This window comes from Colletotrichum jinshuiense, chromosome 1, assembly GCF_051148585.1.
Source record: "Colletotrichum jinshuiense chromosome 1, complete sequence".
Lineage (NCBI taxonomy): Eukaryota > Fungi > Ascomycota > Sordariomycetes > Glomerellales > Glomerellaceae > Colletotrichum > Colletotrichum jinshuiense.
In genome coordinates this window covers 2,300,766-2,318,928 of record NC_139302.1, presented here as the reverse complement: position 1 = coordinate 2,318,928, position 18,163 = coordinate 2,300,766, and the positions used below count along the sequence as shown (strand labels likewise).

The window sequence follows — 18,163 nt, the reverse complement described above, 5'->3', positions numbered from 1 at the left end:
AAGCGTCGGCCGACATGCAAGTTCAACATGCCTTCATAACTAGCACGGATCCCATGGGGCTACCTGCATACGATATTTCAATTCGCTGCCTATGGGCATGACGTAAATAAACGCATATGCATATGTACGCGCATAGAAGACGGAGAGGATGCCAATGCTTGAATGCCAGGGTATCATTATATTAAATATAGTCACTTCTTGTAGCCCAACCCCGGGGTGACTCGGCCCAGCCCTTGTCTTATTTCATCACCATTGTGCTGGGATTCAGCTCGTCGTTCTCTTACCCTCTTCAACAGAGTGCATATACGTTATTCGTGGGTTCCCATGCGCCCATCCGCGGCGTCCGCTTGGTGTCTCATGGGCCTTGGTTAAATCATATCGCTCTCCGTGGCGAGCACAGTGTTGGCTCGTAGGGCGGTGTATCTCTCCAGGGGCAAACCCCACCTTGGCCTCAAGCGACGCCGAATACAAATTGCTGTCAAAGCCAGCGCCAGTATAGCAGGGTGACGCCATCCCTGGTTTTGGTACCAAGAGCATTTCTGCGATCATCCGTTCTCACGTATGCGAATCTGCGTACCGTCGCTCCCGCCGTCCTAGATGCGTCCTTCACCGTCATCGAGCTCCTCATTGCATATTCAGCTCAGGCCCCAAGTACCCACAGCTCAACGCCCAGCACGCCAAACTTCTCTCCCTCGTCGCTCAGAGGCTCATTGCCGAATGTGTGGCTGCGTCCGCTGTGGCCGCGGTCGAGACTGTCGTCGAGCCACAGACCGTAATGACCATCGCCGGCACCGACACTCAAAAAGCCCGTCTCGCAGTTGATATAATAGTCGTTGACGCCTGAGTAGGGAAAAGCTTTGAAGCGGATAGACTCGCTCGGCGTTGGGGACGACGTAGGTCGGTCACTGCCGGGGAAGGACGAGCGGGTCGGGCTGGCAACGGTAGTGATACGCGTCAGGTTCGTCGTGTCGGCCGAAGGCGGCGGAGGGAGGGGGGTGAGGGTAGAGGCTCGCCAGAGGAAGCATTCGCCGTTGCCGAAGTATTTGGGTGCCGGGTGCGGGTATTCGGAGAGGTAGGCGCCAAAAGTCTGGTCATGAGCGGTTGGTTAGCTGCCGGACATACCATAGGCAAAGCTTCTCCGGTACGGACACCGGCCCAAAAGGTCGGCCCTGGAAGAAGATGGGAAAGGGGATCAACTTACGCCACCAGCATCATCCCTCACGACCAGAACGAAACCGACGCGCCGACCTTGGTAAACAGCCGCCTTCTGATATAGAGTTGCCAGACTAGCGCCGTCCTGTTCCAAGCTGTAGATCAAATTCCAATCTTCCATGATCCTCAGCCTCTCGGGCAGCATGATCCGGATCTCCTCGGCCACTCCGTTACTCAGCAACCGCGCACTTGTCGGGGTGCTCTCCTTAAAGCCATGCAGGATAATGGGATCTAGAGGCGGTGGGCGGAAGGGGCTCACGGTGCGCTTGATGTTGGAGGGGACAAAGACGCCATTAATGCCGTCCTTGAAGGATACGCTGCCCGGGGGCTCGGTATGTGCGTGAGAGAGATGTGAAGGCTCTTGAGAATGGCCGTGTCCGTCGTTATGAGGGTAGGACTCGGGCATGTCGGAGGAGAAACGACGAATGAGACCGGACCACATCGTCGTGATCATGGAATTCGATAGCGATGGAGCGGTAGAGGAGTGTGTTGGCGTGTGAGCGCCCGAGGAGGAAGGTGTTTCCGGAGGGCTCTGGTAAGCCATTTGGGACGTCGTGCGTTAAGGTAGAGGGAGGTACGATTTTTAAGGGTGTACGTAGACCAGTTGTGGCATGTGTGGGAAGATGTCGATTGCGGTGGCCGCTCAGATGCTTATCATCGAATAGACGCTACGTTAGGTAGTTCGAGCGGCAGTGGTGTTAGGGAGTGCAAGGACGAAAACGACAGTAGTTGATCAAAGGGGGGTAAGCAAAAGCAACAACAAAAACAGGTCTACGGGCCGCCAGGTAGGATATACAGTAAAGCGAGGCTAGCCAGTAGGAGATAAAGTAAGGACAAGGCAGGGAAGGTAGCCAGTCAACGGATTTGTCGCCTGGCGAAACTTTGGTTTTCGGCCAACGGCGGTGAGTCCGGATCGGTCCCGCAGCGAAGGGAACGGGCATCCAAGGAGGTGAGAGGGCTGGACACTTGACAAAGCAGCGTGGTTCTTGGCCGCGGTCAAGTCACCTTGGCTACTCCTGGCTGCTGTCGTGGTACGAATGACACACACTCTGTTATCCAGTTGCTGTATGCTGTCGTAGTCGCCAAGTTTTACGCGCAGTTTGGTCCGCTGCGAGGATGATATCTGGCCCTCTCCAAGTGGAATGAACGCACCAGGCCTGAAGGTGTGGGCTTGGACGAAAGCTTGACGTCGTCAACGACTATGGGCGCTGAGTGGACGCCACGAATGAGGGGTAGGTAGGTGTCCGGCTCGCACCCGCTGCAGTGCCTAAGGTGCTCCAACAACTGTCACTGTACACGAGGTCATACTTTAGTGTACAACATTTCCTGCCCTTGGACAAAGCGCTTGCCTGTGGCAAAGGGTACGTACCCTGCATTACCTCACCTCTTCATCGTACCCTACCTACACGGCAATCCAAGCACATAGGTGGAGAGAAGTGGTGTGACATGGCAGGGACAGCTAACCATCACGTTGGTACCGCCACTGGTTGCCAGCTGTCTGTCATGAGACCATCGTTATCAATTGTGGCCCACTTTCGCACCCAAATTCATGCTCGTCTTTCACGCCGGCCACCCCCGGCCGGGCGGCCGGGCGGCCGGTCTCGTCTCCGGTTACGTACAAGTCGCAGGCATCGCAATGCCATCTTACCCAAGTATTACATGATGGTTTGAGTTATGTATGTGATTCTCACAAGTCGGAATGGGGTCTGGAAGGGACCAAAGCAAATAAGATGAAATATCGAAATGGTTTCATTTTTCAGGGTTAATCTAACATAACCATTACCTTAGAACAGGCTTTGTGCTGTCACCTGCCTGGTACCGGCTCCCGAAAGGCTCAAGCAAACGAGACTTGGAATCTTATGGCCGGGCTTGGCTTGCTTCGTAATAGAGACATAGACCGAAAAAAAATTTGGTCTTTTTGTCCCCTTCTTTTAATACACCAAAAAACACCATGCCCAGAACCTCGGCTGGGCTTGGACCGTCCCATTGTGACGGTGTCCTTGCATCCCTCCTTCTCGTTAAAAATGCCACCCCAACTGTACCGTTACACAGTTGCTTATCTCGGAAGCTCTCACTCTCCCCTTCCCTCCACCTGCTCCAACATTTGTACAAGTAGTCAAGAATTCGTGTCAAAGCATAGTCTGGAATAGCCTCAAAGCGCCTTTCCGACACTGTTTTGGCTTCCCCCGCTGGGACTCCGCCCAATCTTCTTCTGCTCTCCAGAGCGGTATCCCGCAACCGGGCTCTCGGTCTCGTTGCGATACGTAGGTCCGCTTGAGGGCCCGACATCCGGTCCCGGATCACTCCAGCCGTCCATGCTGACCCCACTGCTGTATTTTGAGCTGAAGCTGTCGGCTCGCGTGTGAGCCGAGCCAGGGACTCGAGGCGTGACATCGGCGGCCTGGCTATAATTACTGCTTGCCAAAGTCCCCCGGTTGCCGAGTAGTTCGGGTCGTTCCAAATCAAATGGATCAGAGCGGAATTTGTTCCGCCTTGTTGCAAAACTTTCAACGCTTTGCATTGAATCCCTGTACACTGAATCCAAACGCGGCGAGTACGTAGAGCCACTAGGGGATCTTACAGCACCGCCGCCAAAAGATGTTCCTCTGGACCGTCGTACGTCAGCGACGTACGTGGTCGGGGGCTTGACTGCGGCCGCGGGTGCTGAAATTGCGTTGGCATCAGAAAAGGGGTTGTTGGCTGTGTTGGCCACAGCGAGCGGTGCCGGCTTTGCTGAGTCGTGGGGCAACGCGTTGATATCTGAGAAAGGGTTTGCTGAGGCGCTATCAAAGTTGAGCCCCAGGCCTCCGAGAAAATGGTCAGCTGAGCCGGCACTGCCCTGGCCACGACTGAGCCGCCTTCGCTGGGCTTCTCTCTCGACCTCCGTCTCATCCATGCCAAGAAGGGTCAAAAAGTCGGGCTGCCCTCCGCCCATGGCCACTTTCCTGTCCTTCATGTCGCGTGCCGAGGCGAAAGGGTCCTTTTCTGCGTTTCTGTCGCCACGAAGTCGCCAATTAAACTTCATATCCGCTGTCAGCCGTTCCCACCAGTCCTTGACTCGATCCTTTGTCGTCAAAACGTCCCGAGATCCTGGGTGGTTTGATAGTGATGAGCTGTTTCTACTGTGCTGTGAAACATTCATAAACTGGGAGCGATTTCCAGTCGAGCTGCCGTCTCGGTCTCGCGAAACCAATCCTGCAATCTGTCCTCGAAACCGGCTGAAGTTGTAACCCAGAGCCGCCTTGAGCTTGGCTGAGCGCGGGGTCGGCCCCAGAGATTGCCTGTCAAAGACGTATGGCTTCTCGCCAGCCCCGAAGTTGGGATCCGCCGACAGAGGTGTGAGAAGCGTGCTCCGGCGCTTCCTAAGCAACCTCTTCCTCCAGAACCAGAGAAGGAAGCCAAGCAAGCCGATCATGGCCACAGCACCAACAACACTGGACGCAATAACGACCGGGGTAGCCACTCCGCCAGTCCTGCTGCTCCCAGAAGGAGTCTGACTAGCCGCGGGTGTATCCTTTCCGGCCTCGCCCGCCGCTGTGTCCGGGTTTAAAGGTGGAGAGACAACCACTGCCGCCCCTGCACTGCTCGTGGGCGACGGCGACGGGGATGGGCTGACATCGCTCAAAAACGCGGGCGGCGTCTGAGCTGGAGGTTGTGTCGGGACTGCATTGGCATCAGCCTGGCTAGTTCCTGGAGCAGGTGGAAGTACAAACGGGAGGGGCAGTGATGACGAGGAGGATACAGGAGGGAATATTTGTGCAGGAGTAGGGGGTACGCTCTGCACAGGTATACTGGGGACGTTTTGGAATGAAGGAACTGTTGCCGGCGGCTCCGCATCAATGAGCGGTGGCGTTGAAGACGTTGATACTGCTGGAGGCGGCGGTGGTGGAGAGGGAGGGCTTGAGACCACTGGGGCAGGCAGCGCTTGTGTCTGCGTCAGAGGCGACGATATTGAAGAGGGAGTAGTGACTGGAGGGGGAGGGGGTGGAGGGGGTGCAGGAGGGGGAGGTAATGAGGAGCTCGTCGTACTCGCTGAACTGGTAGTCAAGATAGCTGCTGGCGGTGGTGGCGGTTGTGTTGTTGTCGACGCCGGCGGTGGTGGCGGCGGCGGCGGTGGAAGAGGAGAGGGAGTGGCCACCGGCAGTGGCGCGTTTGTTCGCGGCGGAGGCGTCGAGCGAGTTGTCGAGCGTGAGGTCGATGTCGAGTGAGAAGTGCTTGTTGATAGTCGTTGCTGATTGTTCGATTTCGACTTGGATCCTCCCCTCGGCACAGCCGTACACCTCTTCCCATTGAAAGTCGTAATAAAAGCCCCGTCCGGGAGGTTTGCCCGATTTGGACTCGACATCGTTATGAAATGTTGCGATTCCAGTCGCAGAGAACCGAAGAGGCGAAGAATGGAACAAGGACCGCAAATACGAAGGAGGAAGATAGACACCGCAAGAAGCCTAGCCGGCCATCTAGGTCGATGTGAAAAATACCATGAGGAACCCGCTCAAAGAAAAATGTGGCAACCGGCCGTCGTAGAAATGGCCCAAATGGTAGTAGAAATATAAATGAACAAGAAGCGGAGACCAGTCGGCAACGGCAAGCTCTGTGTGGTCGTCGTCGATGTCGTCGTTGTTGTTATTGTTGTTATTGTTGTCGTCGTCGTTGTCGTCGTCGTCGTCGTCGTCTTCGTAGCCGCCGATGAGGTTAACCAGGCTGAATATCGGTCACCAAGCTAGCTGGGAAGGAGAAGGAAAAAAAAGGTCGAAAACAGGAGGAAGATCGCGGAAAGAATCGAAGGTGGCAGGCAGCAAGAGAAAGAGAGGGAGAGGGTCGGGGTAAAGGGAGACTGTAAGAGACTAGAGGAGGGTATGGCAGGGTAGGGTCAGGCATGGTTTGGCCAGGAAAAGATACCAAAGGCCTGGCACCGTCAGGTCTGAGTCTTGACTGAGGCTCGCGGGATGTCTCTCCGATCGTGCGGGACAGGGACCACACACACTTGTTCTGGGACTCTCCCATACATACACCAGCATGCTACATGCAGGCAGGCACTTGCGTGTTACATGGCATAGCATGGACCACATGCGTACGGTATTGGCATCGATATCCGTCTGTGGCCAGGCACTGAACGGTAGGCGCCGAGCGACAGCGTTACTTCGCCCACATCTCCCTACTCTAATCGAGGGCGACCATGAGTGACAGACCCCAGTCCATGACCGAAGCAAAGCAGGGCAGACCAAAGCAAACGGTACACAGGACGCACGGGACGCCGAGGACGGGCATGCGAGCTTGGGGCCGCTGCATCTGCAAATGCAAGGCAAGGAAAGAATCCGGATGGCTTTGCGTCCCCAGGGATTGCATACACCAACTAGTACAGGCGCAGGCAAGGTTTCCCTCGGGCAGTTAGTTGTTGACTCGACTCGCAGCAGCAGCAACGGCGGCGGAGCACGGGCATTGAATGGTGTCTGTCGCAGCATGGCATGTTGCGTCAAGAAGAAGAGACGCATGCCGTTACTGGGGCGCTGGGTCTCGGTAGGGAATCGATGTTGAATCAGAAGCGTCAAGCGTGGGCGCATCAAGGAAGCATGGGAAAGGCCCAGGCGAGGAGGGGGGAAAGAGCAGGGATGGTCAGGAGAGGCTCAAGTGGTCGCGCGTTTCCCTCGACGTTCCTCAACGGCTCTGGACAAATGGGAAGACAGTCCAGCCCAAAAACGGCGCGCCCCAGGTCTGTAACACACCTGAAGCACGAAAACCCGCCCCCAAGCGACCCCGAGTGTGTTCCAGGCCGGGGACCCCCAGCTCCCTTTTGGGCCAGCAGGTCTTTCCCGTTGGGACAGGTTTGGAATGGCTGCATCTCCGCCATCTGTGACAGTCTAACCCTAAATGCTCGTTGGCGGCCCCTCCACACCTTTCCCACTCGTGGCCCGGGTCGGGGGCCGGGTGTCTTTACCCCTGCATGAGATCCACTTGATGGCATCGGATCAGCCACACAGAAACACATGCCTACCAGACTCTGTATGTATAGTGTGTGCCATGTATGGTTGGTTGCGTGGGTGGTACACTCCAAGGTAGCATCTCCCGAGGTAGTGCACGACGTCGATGGCTGGCTGGGTGGGAGACACATCGCAATGCGGAAAACTGCCCGCCAGAGTCCACGTCCGCTTGTGGTTTCCCTGCTTCCGGCTGCAACTGCAACTCGCACCATTGAGGTTTTCTGGTGATCATCTCCTTTCCAGTCGGATCCGAGGTGCAACGGGATGCATGCCCTCGACGTTGCCTCTTTCGAACCCCTCCCCATCATCCAGCCTACCTTGCTTAGTCTTCGCCTCTGGCATCATCCGCCAGCATCTTCTCTTGCATCACTCTGCTCCTTCCTCTCCTTCACCGCAATATAGTGTACAATATACATGAGATGCATGTCTGGTTCACCCAAGACACCCCGTCCCCCGGTATCCATAAAAGTAGCCAATTGCTAGTTAATGAACCCAAACAGGCAGCTGCGCGTCTGGTCAAACCGTACCCCAAACCCCTTCCCCAAAGAGGGCACGCGCGCGCATCTCTTAGCCGTCACCCAATTTATTTCGAGTTTATTTCTCCGGCTTGCCACGAGTCTTCTGATTTCGAACCCTTGCACTCACCGGGCGGAACATGTTGACCTCGGCCACTACATTTGACCCCCCGTCCTAAGGCCCACATCGTCAGCGTCAAGACGTCTGCAAATAGCACCTCTCGCTTCTTGTTCCCAAACAAGATGAGGGCCACACACCGCTGTCCATTCTGTCGCTCGCAAATCCGGAGAAGGCCTGCCTCTGCCTCCACCCCCTACTGCTGCTGCTCTGTTGCGCCTCGCTCACGTTTCGCTCGGGTAATACAACCTCTTACACTGTCGTGCACACCGGTCTGCAGGAAACAGGAAACAGCACTCTATGCAAGAGGCACAGCCGAGTCGAGTGAAGCCGAGTCATCGTCTGTGCATCGACCAAGTCGCCTCCTCATCGCCCACCGACTCATCCATCCACTGGATCGTTGTCACACCGTGGTTGGCGGTGCGCTGGGTGTAGAGCTCTCGAAGATACTTCACCTCGTCCCTCCTTCGGTCAAATACCGTCGATGCTGCTTCACCCCATCTTTCTGGGGATGAACGTCGCAATCAGACAGAGGCCCCAAGAAGCTGTCATCTTGGCATTTGCGCGCTTCGGCTATTGGAACCACTGTATCTCTTCCCCCTCTCTCGTGTCACTTGCCGTAATGGCTACTCTGGAGGCGCGCTCTCGGAAGAAGCTAATAATGAAAAGCGGAAGAAAACTCTTGATCCCCTTGGTGAAGATGGAGAACTAAGCTGACCGAGCGGCTGGCTTACCATGAGACAAGCCGCCGATACGCAACATGTTCTCTCGCTGCCCAAGCACAGGTGTGTGTGTGTGTGTGTGTGTGTGTGCCTGTCAACCACAGGCAACACCCTGGATTCTCCACCTCGTGGCATGACCACCCAAAGTGGGCGCTTGGGATGGCAGCTCGCAGGCGCTTCCCAGACCGTCCACGAAAGCGAAGAGGACTCCCTAGCCGTTCGTTACTACCTACTACCCACAGCGGCTTCAAACGCCTAGGGGCTAGTCAGTCGATCAACCGACGGGCATCCTGCATCTACACCAGGTACTCCTTGTAAACATAGAAAGACGCATTCGTGGCGTGGCCAGCCTTGTCCGTTTGCCATTCATTGATGCAGCTGCCAGAGAATAAGATTCCGAGCATGGCAAGGTACAGCCAAGTTGGATTGTCTCGGATATCGACAAGAAAAAGCACAACTTCCAAACTTGCTCACAGCACAGCCCGAATGCCATCAAGTCGCGCCCGTCGAAAACTTGCCGGTTTGCCGCTAACATTGTCCAAGGTTTGCGGCCTTATTGGGCAGAAGTGAAATAAAAGAATAATAATAATGAAGCCCTCGCACCATTTGGTCGATCAGGCTCGGCTGCCACAGCATGGATTCACATGATGAAGGGGATCCTCCGTTCCGGCTGCACCAATATAAGCGGATGGGACAGGGAGGGCTTCGACGTGGGCAACAAGTCTAATAGGAACTCCATAAGCAGCCAGCCGACCTACAACCAGGCTGAATCTTTACTGCGGTACCATTGATGCAATAGCGGGCTTTGCCATGTTTGTGTGTTTTCTTCCGTGCCGGATCCGCGGACCATCAAACGAGGGCGACAACCATAAGTGCAGAGTGAAACTCGACAGCTAAACATTCTAGGATGCCGGGAAATATGTTGCTGAACCTGTTACAATTTAGACTGTCACGACCGCGGCGGGGCTCGGCGATGTGTAGCCGGTGGTAGCAGCAGGCGACACAAGACACACTGTCAAATCCGATGCGTCGTGTTGGCAGAGAAGCGATTGGCTGTTTTGATGGTGTGACTGGTTGGATCTATGTTAGATACCATGCCGTACATGTCAGGTGCTCAGACGGGATGGCCGACAGACTGGCCGGCAACTTTGGTAGAGAAAGGACGAACCCGAGCGTCGAGAAAGAAAAGTCAATCAGTCTGGGACGGTGGGAAAGGGAGGGCAGTGAATGGTTACAGGTATTTTTCCTTGGCTGCAGTAGACCGAAACACAGTGCGTGCGTGCTCTCGTGTCCGTGGACAGGACGAGCTCAGGGTCAGTTGGAGAGTTGAGGCTAGGGTTGGACCATGGGGTCAAGTTGAGCAAGGTTACCAACATTGCGCGTACCATAGTAACCCGAGGAGCCGTTTAGGTAGTCGAAGGCAACCTGGCACTACGAGCCTTGGTAAACGGGGCAATAGAGTGCAGGAATCATAACACGGTATGTTATTGCTGTGGCGTTTGTCATGGGCCGTCCAGCCTAGTCTTCCCAGAGCGAGAGAGGCTCTCTTTTGAGTGGGGGTAGGAAACGACTTTGGGGATGAAAGACTATTCTCTCGCAAGTGTGTTTTGTTTTTAGAGGTATTGACGTGATGGGCAATTAACTTGCGGCACTACTGCCAGACAGCTGCATGTCAAGACCCGCGAAAGTTTCTGCACCATCCACCACCACACGCATCGTTGAACACAGGCAGGTGGGGCGGGAAAGAAGGGGAGGCGAAGCGATCTTTGGCAAGGTTCAAGGGCCCAATCGACCGTTGAAAGTTCCGTGTCTCTCGTGCGGCAAGTTAGCTTGTTGCGCGGGTTGTTCGTCGGACACTCCGCTCTGCACGCTAGAGCAAACGGGCATCCATCCCGAAACACCGGAGCCGCACCGGACGCCTGTGGACAGGATTCGACAGCTGAGGAAACGTTTGGTTCGGAGTGCCTACAAACAAAGCCCGTTCGAGGGCCCGAGTCGAACTGAGGGGGAAAGACGTTTGGCTGGCGGCGAAGAGCGGAAGCAGGGTTTGTTCTCTCACAGCGATGTCAGTGTCGCGGGTTCTGCGTGAAACTACAGTCCAACACATCGCATCTACACGAGCACTGCATCCTCTACATGCTTCTGAAGAAACATACAAGTTGGCATGTAGGGCAGCAAGCAGAAGAAGACGCATTCCGTTGGGTTCGGCTGCTTGTGCTGGCCCAGTCGTTCAGGCCGGCCAGGTTTAGCCATGCGACAGAGTGAGTTGCCAGCTCTTTTGCCCGGAACGTTGGATCCCGTCCCGCCCACCGAGGCCCGTCCAGTTTCTCCGATCCGTGGATGATTCAGCAACATGCCGCCTGGGACCCATGTCGATATAAGCGCCCCCCTCACGACGGGAAACATTCGACCCGATATCCGTTCTAAAATGGCCGGGTCTCATCATCCCCCCTTTCTCCTTGCCCCAAGCCAGCTTACCTTAGTGTAGAGCCCCCGGGAATGAAAGCCCCAACCCCAAGGCCTGCACAAAGGTGCCTGCCTATCCATACATGGCCCTGATATCCGCTATTCGCATATGAATGGGCAAATCATAGCGCACGGCTCATCATGTTGCAATCCCTGAAGCAAGCCAAACCAACAAACATGGCAACTGACATGGGAATCGACCTGTTAGATATCGCACTGAGGAGGGATGGACCACCATGCTGCAGCAATACTGCATTTTACAGTGGGCCATCAAGTCCAACAGCCTCCCGACAGTGGTGGTTAGCACCACAAACAACAGCAGTTGCCAGCAAAGAGCAACGGCCGCCAAGTTCTCGCTTCTGCGGCTTCTTGAATGAACTCCTCATGTTGCCCACCTCGCCTTGCCTTTCGCAGTAGTCGTGGTACGCACGCCGTATGCACAGAGTACCCGTTCCATGGCCTTAGGACTGACAAGGCAGGTAGCTATGGGTTCGCACCAACAGCTTCTGCTCCTTGCCGCCGCTCCTGTTTCGCTTCGACAAATCTCCTTCTCCCAGTTGCCTGCATTGCTTTTGCTTTCTGTTTCCTCTTTGTTCATCTGCACTCTGTTTCCCTTCCGCAGAGAGGTGAGAGGCAAGTCACCTCAGTCGTCGTTGAAAAGTCAGGCCTGAATACCGCCATGCCCCCCTCCTTCCCCTCGTCTGAGCGACAGTGAATCCAGCTCCATCTCACCAGACAATCAATCAGATCCCGACCCCGCTCGACTTCCATCTCTCCACCGCTGCTGATTCCCGCCGCCGCCGACCGGACCACCACTTGTCTATCTACTCTACTTCCATCTGCGAACAACACGGCTGTTGTGCCATCACATCAGACAACTTATTTCGACGTTCGCGGCACTATGTTTGGCACGTATCCCGCCCTGGGTGAGTTCACCGATTCATTTTGTCCAATGGGTGTCAGCCACCAACCGCCGTCTCGGGTGACGAAGACGCGACCCTCTGTTTCCTGCGCCTTCCAGAGTCGATTCTTCGTTCCCCGCCGGCTTCTCTCGTCCTCATCTCGTGTCGCGCATTGTGACCAACATTTGTGTCTCTTTCTCCCCCTTTCTCTAATTTTCACCTCCCCTTTCTCACGCCCCCTTCCTCTTCCTTTTCCCCGCACCATGATGCCGTCGATCGACACATCAATGCTTCATCGATGCTCAAATCTAGACGCGCAAGTCGACAATGCCTGTTATTGTCGGCATTCGGCATGTCCGTCCCTGCCATGCTTGATCTGCTTCGGTTCTTTGGCGCTGCCTCCTTGGCGGTCCGTCCGCCGGGTCGCCTAGTCCCGGCCGGCATCCACCGCCGCCGCCAGAATCCATCATTCGTCGGGCGCCTAACCAATCAAACACCTGCTGCACTCACACACACATCGCCCGTCTTCTCCTATCCAAGCCATTGCCGCACTCATACACTCAAGAACCAAGGAACCTGGCCTCCTAACAAGATTCCCTAGCAAACCTGCCAACCACTGTCAAGATCAACCCAAGGGATGTCCCCCCTCCCACGCCCGTCACCCTTCCGCAGAGCCGCCCCCAGCTGCAGGACTCCTCGGCGCCTACCGGTCAGACAAAGCCTCTGACTTCAGTCCTGCAAAATGTGTACCGCCCCGGAGACGTCACATCCAACGTCTTTGACGCCCTGGGCATACATCTCATCCCGGACGCCACTCCCGCAGATCTCATCCCGAATCATGCTTGCATGCCTGACTTTGATGGCTGGGACAAGCTCTCCCCGGAAGAGGCACGCGAGAAGAATGCAGACACCCGTAACATCCTGAACAATGGCGGCCAGTCGCCCGGCTGTCAAAACTACCTTGACCGTAAGCGTGAGTTGTCTCATTGTAACGAAGATGCATTTCGAACAGTAAGGCGCATTCCGGCGCCAAAAGGCCAGCAGCAGGCACGCCTAGGCAACTCGTACGAGTTTTTCAGGTGTCTGGAGGCTTTTACAACCTATTGGGATGATACCTCGAAACCACCCAAGTCTCTTGAAGAGCCAGAAGGAGACAAGGTTGCCGATACGGACAAATCTGAGCAGGACGGCCCGCGGACCTTGGAAAACCTACGCGTCAACCGCACCTCGGCCGGTTCGTCTATGCCTGGCGAGTATCGTCAGAGCCTTTTATCTGCCTTTCTCAAGCTTGTGGCATATGACTTTGGCTGCAACGTGTCGGCGCCCCGGACCGAACCCCGTCTGCATATCACGGCCGCATCGTCGCCAGCACAACCTTCTAATCGTCAGGTTGAGCCCCTCCCCCCGCGGACATCCTACTTTGCTTCTGGATGCACTTTTATCTTCCGTACCCCTAAGACGCGCGAGGCTGCCCGGCAGGGCGTGATCGAGGGTCCACTAGCGGCCGTCTCTGCCCGTGCATCCACCTCATTCGAGAATGAAAATGACCATGCCATTGACTTGGCTCGTGAATTGATAGCTGCTCTCGTCACGGCTCAGCACCGAGATCGAGAGGGCAAGACTGAGAAGCGTTTTGGCGAAGGCGCGTGGTGGACGACGAAGCCTCGTTGGGGAGGTGGCTCCGGAGGTCCCATCGGCCGTGAGGTCGAGAGGGATGCCATTCAAGGCGACAAGGACAACGCTGATTCTGAGACGGGCCAGCCTGCCAGCAAGCGGCCGCGCAAGAACATGTCAATCTACGACAGTTACCGCATGGTCCGCCCGCCCTCGGCCAGCTGGGACCGCAAGACTCGCTACGAGGCCATTGGCAAGGTCAAGGGAGCCGGCTACGACGATATTTATGTAATCAGCTCGCTGTTCCACCATGTCAGCATTTTGCGCGTCCGCGTACCCGAACGCCTACTCGAAGTACTGGAGGGCGCAGGCGATGACGACGGGCAGCGTAGTTGGGGTTTGGTTGAGGTGCGTCGCAGCCCCTGGTATGACTTCTTCGTCCTAGAGGAACGACTTGACGCAACGAAACTGGTTTGGACTTTGATGGCCTGGCTTATGAGAAAGCCGGCGGAACCGGCGGAACCGGCGGAAAAGACCGAGGAAGACATCAAGATGGCCGACGCATAAGGCTTTTCTGATTAGCGTGGAGAATTACTTGGGCAGATGATTACTTTCCTGGGCATGGTAGACTGGATACACGGTTACCATATCAAAAGACTATTTTCAATAAAACCTTACTCTTCTTCCTTAATGGGCTAGCAGTCCCAGAAGTCGTGATTCGTCCTTGTTGATACAACATTTTATTCACGGCCCTCCAGTAGATGATGGGTTGGCACGGAAACACCACTATATACCAATTGCTCGCTGGCAGAGTAGCAACTAATTGCCGAAAACGCTGCCAGGTGAAACCTATCGCCAAAGGCCCGTGGCGATGCATATGCCGAGGGGCCGTATGTAATGGGGAAAGGGGTTCCTTGTATGCCTGGGGCTCGGGCTGTATGCAGCACCGTATCGGTTGACATGTCGATCCTCAGACCACTCATATGTTTTAACGAGAGAGAGAGAGAGAGAGAGAGAGAGAGAGAGAGAGAGAGAGAGAGAGAGAGAGAGAGAGAGAGAGAGAGAGAGCCGACAATGAGAACTACAATATGAACTGCGAGGAGCCGATTGCGTCGGCCGTGGTTCATTACAAACCGTGGCCGTCCACCTGGCGAGGAGAAACCTAGCATCACTTACGTGATGTTGCAAGGTTCTTTCGTAGATTTTGGGACTTGTCGGAGGAGCCGCGACGGCTTCTGGAAAGCCACACGCCGGAATTCATGCCCACAGCCACCATGCGCCGTCGGTGAAATGGGCTGTACCCTCCTCCCCTGGAAGCCTTAGTAAAGCTATTTCTTCTTAGACGTCACCGGTCCAGGGTTGAGAACGACGTAGTGGCCCAGCGAGATCATGTTTAATCCAGCAATTGAAACTGACAGCTGGAATTTGGTAGGTGTTGGGACCCCAGGGAGTCGAGCTTAAAGATGGCAATGCATGCACGACGCCATCTGAACCAGGGCTGACATTCACCGAGATATCTCAATAAAATAAAATAAATCACCGTTGGTCTGGCGATGAGAACTAGCTGCATCCCCCCTCATTCGTCAGTGGCGAATTAAGAGACGACACCGTGGTCGGGTCTGATTTTGGGGGCCGGTTAGGCCAGGGGGCACCTCGGCGAGACCTATCCTCAGGCGGGCGACAAGCACACCATGAGGCAGAAGATGGGAAGCATCAGCAAATGGAAACGCAGCCTAAAATGCGGGAGGATGTAAGGTTCCCGAGCAGCCGGACCAGGGACCACGGAAGAGCTTGATATTGTGTCGCGGCGGGCCCGCCATAGGCCGGTGCTCCAGCCTCACCCTCAACCGACCATGCCGTTGTGTGGCAAAGCCTGCCATGCCTAGTGGCCAGAATCGATGCCACGAGGTTGCGAGGTATTAGTATTGCAACCCAGAGCGCTTGGGGCGATGCATGCGGTGAGTGTTGCGATCCTGGAATGACATCCCTTGGCTCGCGTGGATATTAGTATTCCCAGGAGACTGGGGCCTTCCGCCATGCTCCGGGGGCTTGGAATAAGACACCGCGCAGTGGCTTGATGAATGCTATGCACGGGTCGTTGGGGTATAGCTGGCAACATGGTCCCCTCGTATGTTGGTAGCTTAATATCCAATCAATCAATTTCACCTATCCTAACGATAACAGCCACCCGATCTGCTCAGAGACATTGTCGCATGTCCTTCCCCCGCGTTGTCGGGTTCGAAGTCGAAGGTAGAGTTCCCTGCGGCTTGGGCACGTACGCCTCCTTTGCCCTTTCATCGGTTGGGGATGCCCCAACCGCTACCGGAAGTCAAAATTACGTTTTTGAGTCGTTAAACCTCTGGACTTGAGACATCGTCGGAGGAAATTAGGTACGGGATGCATGACAACTCGTGTGGTGAGGTGTCGAAGACATGCATCTGTAGATGACATGGCCCGTGCAGGCGAAGTTATCTAAGTATAAGACATGTGCCATATCGCTTAAGGACCCCCATAATGCTCCTAGGGCCAGAATGAGGAACGACAATCATTCGCCAGGCCGAGTCTTGTCCCTGCCTGTCAGGTGCGCCACAGTGATCGGCAATCCCGTACCCTTACCAGATTGGGATTGGGGAAAAGTGGACCGCGTACTCTGGTCCATATCAACCACAGATGTCGAATCTTCATTTCCAGTGGCGTGTAGAGCTGCAGGCCGATGACAAGAATGGTTCAAGCGGGAAATGGTTTCGCGGGACGTGAACAGTGTGGCCGTTGCTATCGGCAGATCGATTCACTTGAACCCCGGCTTGAATACCCCTGAGACAGCAATAAGACCGATGTGAGGTTGCGTGCGGACACGCACATAGATGCGATAATGGCGGACCTGTGGGTGTGATGCTGGCGAGTGGGTTCAGACACGGGATTTTCTGCGGAGGGTTCACGATGCGATGAATGCCATATTCGGCAAGGGTGTCGATATCGACCCGTGGGCCATCTTGGATGTTCGGCGATGGATCTGAGGCTATTACCGACCTGTCCGTGACCCGTGGTTGGCTTCGCTTCTACGGCCACGACTGTGTCCGGCCATGGATCATGTTGGTGTGAGCTTAGCACCGCAGCATTTGATGGATGAGCTAATCCATGGGGCGCACGTAGACTCCAGACACAGGTACCGGTAGTCGGTTGTCAAGAAAGCAATTCTGGATGCCACGAGGTCTTGATGCGCTCTACGCAAACATGAAAAGGTCAATGCACGGTCCAACCGGCGCGGGTAAGGCGTCTAGTCTCCGTCAAGTGCATGTATCGCGGCACAGCCATGATGGATCAGCGTAAGGCCGTCGACTCCGGGTGAGGTGCTCAGCCCGACCGGGGACGGGTAGAGCGGGACCTGGCGGAGAAGCCAGCATCACTGGGGCCGAAGACTAGGCTTAAGCTGTGAAGCTTGGAAGGGAGGAAAGGAGGGGTAAGAGGGAGGTCGATTCGAGACACAAGCGTGCGTATGAAGCGGCGGAGGTGAAGCAGACGATGGTGTAAGTCTGAGGGAGGGCTACTGCTGTGTTTTGGGCTCAACTTGGACGTGCTTTGATACGATTCCGCCGAGTTGAGGTCTGCCGAGACTGCCAGACCCCCCGAAGGGGGGTGCGTTGGAATCGTGGAGTGGAGGGAGGGCTGCTGCGGCTGAAGACGGAGCAGGGGTTGGGGGCGGCGAAACGGAATGCAAAAGCAATAAGCAGTAGCAACAGGAGTCTGAATAACCCAATAGTACCTGTCACTGCCCAGGATACCCAGAAGAACATACTCTAGACAACGCCAACGGAGAGATGACGACGCAGAAAAAGGCCCGGCAGTGGCACATGGCAGGGTGGGACTTGACAAGCCACACCCTTCAGGGACGCTGCACCGCATCGTGGCATGGCAGCACGACGCAGCAGTGGTTTGCAAGCCGAATATGGCTTAGCGCCATGGACTCTGCCCCAATCTTCGGCTCTCACCGGGATGGGAAAGGTCTTGGTATGGCCCACGCGCGTGGCTGTTCACCTGCCTGCAGCAGTCATTATTTTGCGCTGGTCTGGTCTGCTGGAGACTTCCATCTCCAAGTTGGGGAAACAACAAGTACTCGGATCCACCCTCGCTAGCAAAAGACTCTTCTCGGTCTTGGGCCTTGTGGCCGTTTCTGCCGTCCCTGCCGTCCCTTCCGTCCAAATCCAATCGCCTTCTTGCGCCGTCTGATACACGCCTGTAGCCTCTCTCGGCGCCCACGACGACTGCCCCAGCATTACGTAGTCTTGTTAGTCCTGCCGTCATTGTGTACCTCCGGCCTGGAAACACCTTCACCGTGTTTCTCACGCGCCAGCACCCCCCGCCAAACAACTGAATCAAACCGACAACCTTAGCTCGAACCCCTCCACCACCGCTCCCGCCGCGGCGCACCTCAAGGTACTTCACCCAGCACAGTCTGCGTCCTACACCCGACATTCCTCTCTCCAACCCAACACTCCGCCCGCGCTATTGTCTTCTTCATTCACCTCAGCTTGGCCATACGAGACCTCTATTGCACATCGTCAACATAATATTTTATACTGCCACCCCGACTCACACCCCTCTCACTCGCGCCAGCTACCCAGCCGTCTCTGCACCA

General features: G+C 55.6%; 3 protein-coding genes across 3 annotated transcripts; 1 reads left to right on the top strand and 2 right to left on the bottom strand.

Annotated features, from left to right (window-relative positions):
* Positions 1-640: 640 nt before the first annotated feature.
* EsH8_I_000616 (oxidative stress response protein Oxr1) lies at positions 641-1,756 on the bottom strand (the record flags this gene model as incomplete). The annotated part of the gene is made up of 2 exons (XM_083268029.1): positions 641-1,087; positions 1,202-1,756. The coding sequence occupies 2 exons, from the start codon at positions 1,754-1,756 to the stop codon at positions 641-643; spliced, it is 1,002 nt and encodes a 333-aa protein (XP_083118467.1).
* Positions 1,757-3,364: 1,608 nt separating this feature from the next.
* Positions 3,365-5,557, bottom strand: EsH8_I_000615 (uncharacterized protein; the record flags this gene model as incomplete). The annotated part of the gene is made up of 1 exon (XM_083268028.1): positions 3,365-5,557. One exon carries the CDS (start codon positions 5,555-5,557, stop codon positions 3,365-3,367), a length of 2,193 nt encoding a protein of 730 aa, XP_083118466.1.
* A 6,355-nt stretch (positions 5,558-11,912) lies between these two features.
* Positions 11,913-14,094, top strand: EsH8_I_000614 (uncharacterized protein; the record flags this gene model as incomplete). Its single annotated transcript, XM_083268027.1, has 2 exons — positions 11,913-11,937; positions 12,515-14,094. The coding sequence occupies 2 exons, from the start codon at positions 11,913-11,915 to the stop codon at positions 14,092-14,094; spliced, it is 1,605 nt and encodes a 534-aa protein (XP_083118465.1).
* Positions 14,095-18,163: the final 4,069 nt, after the last annotated feature.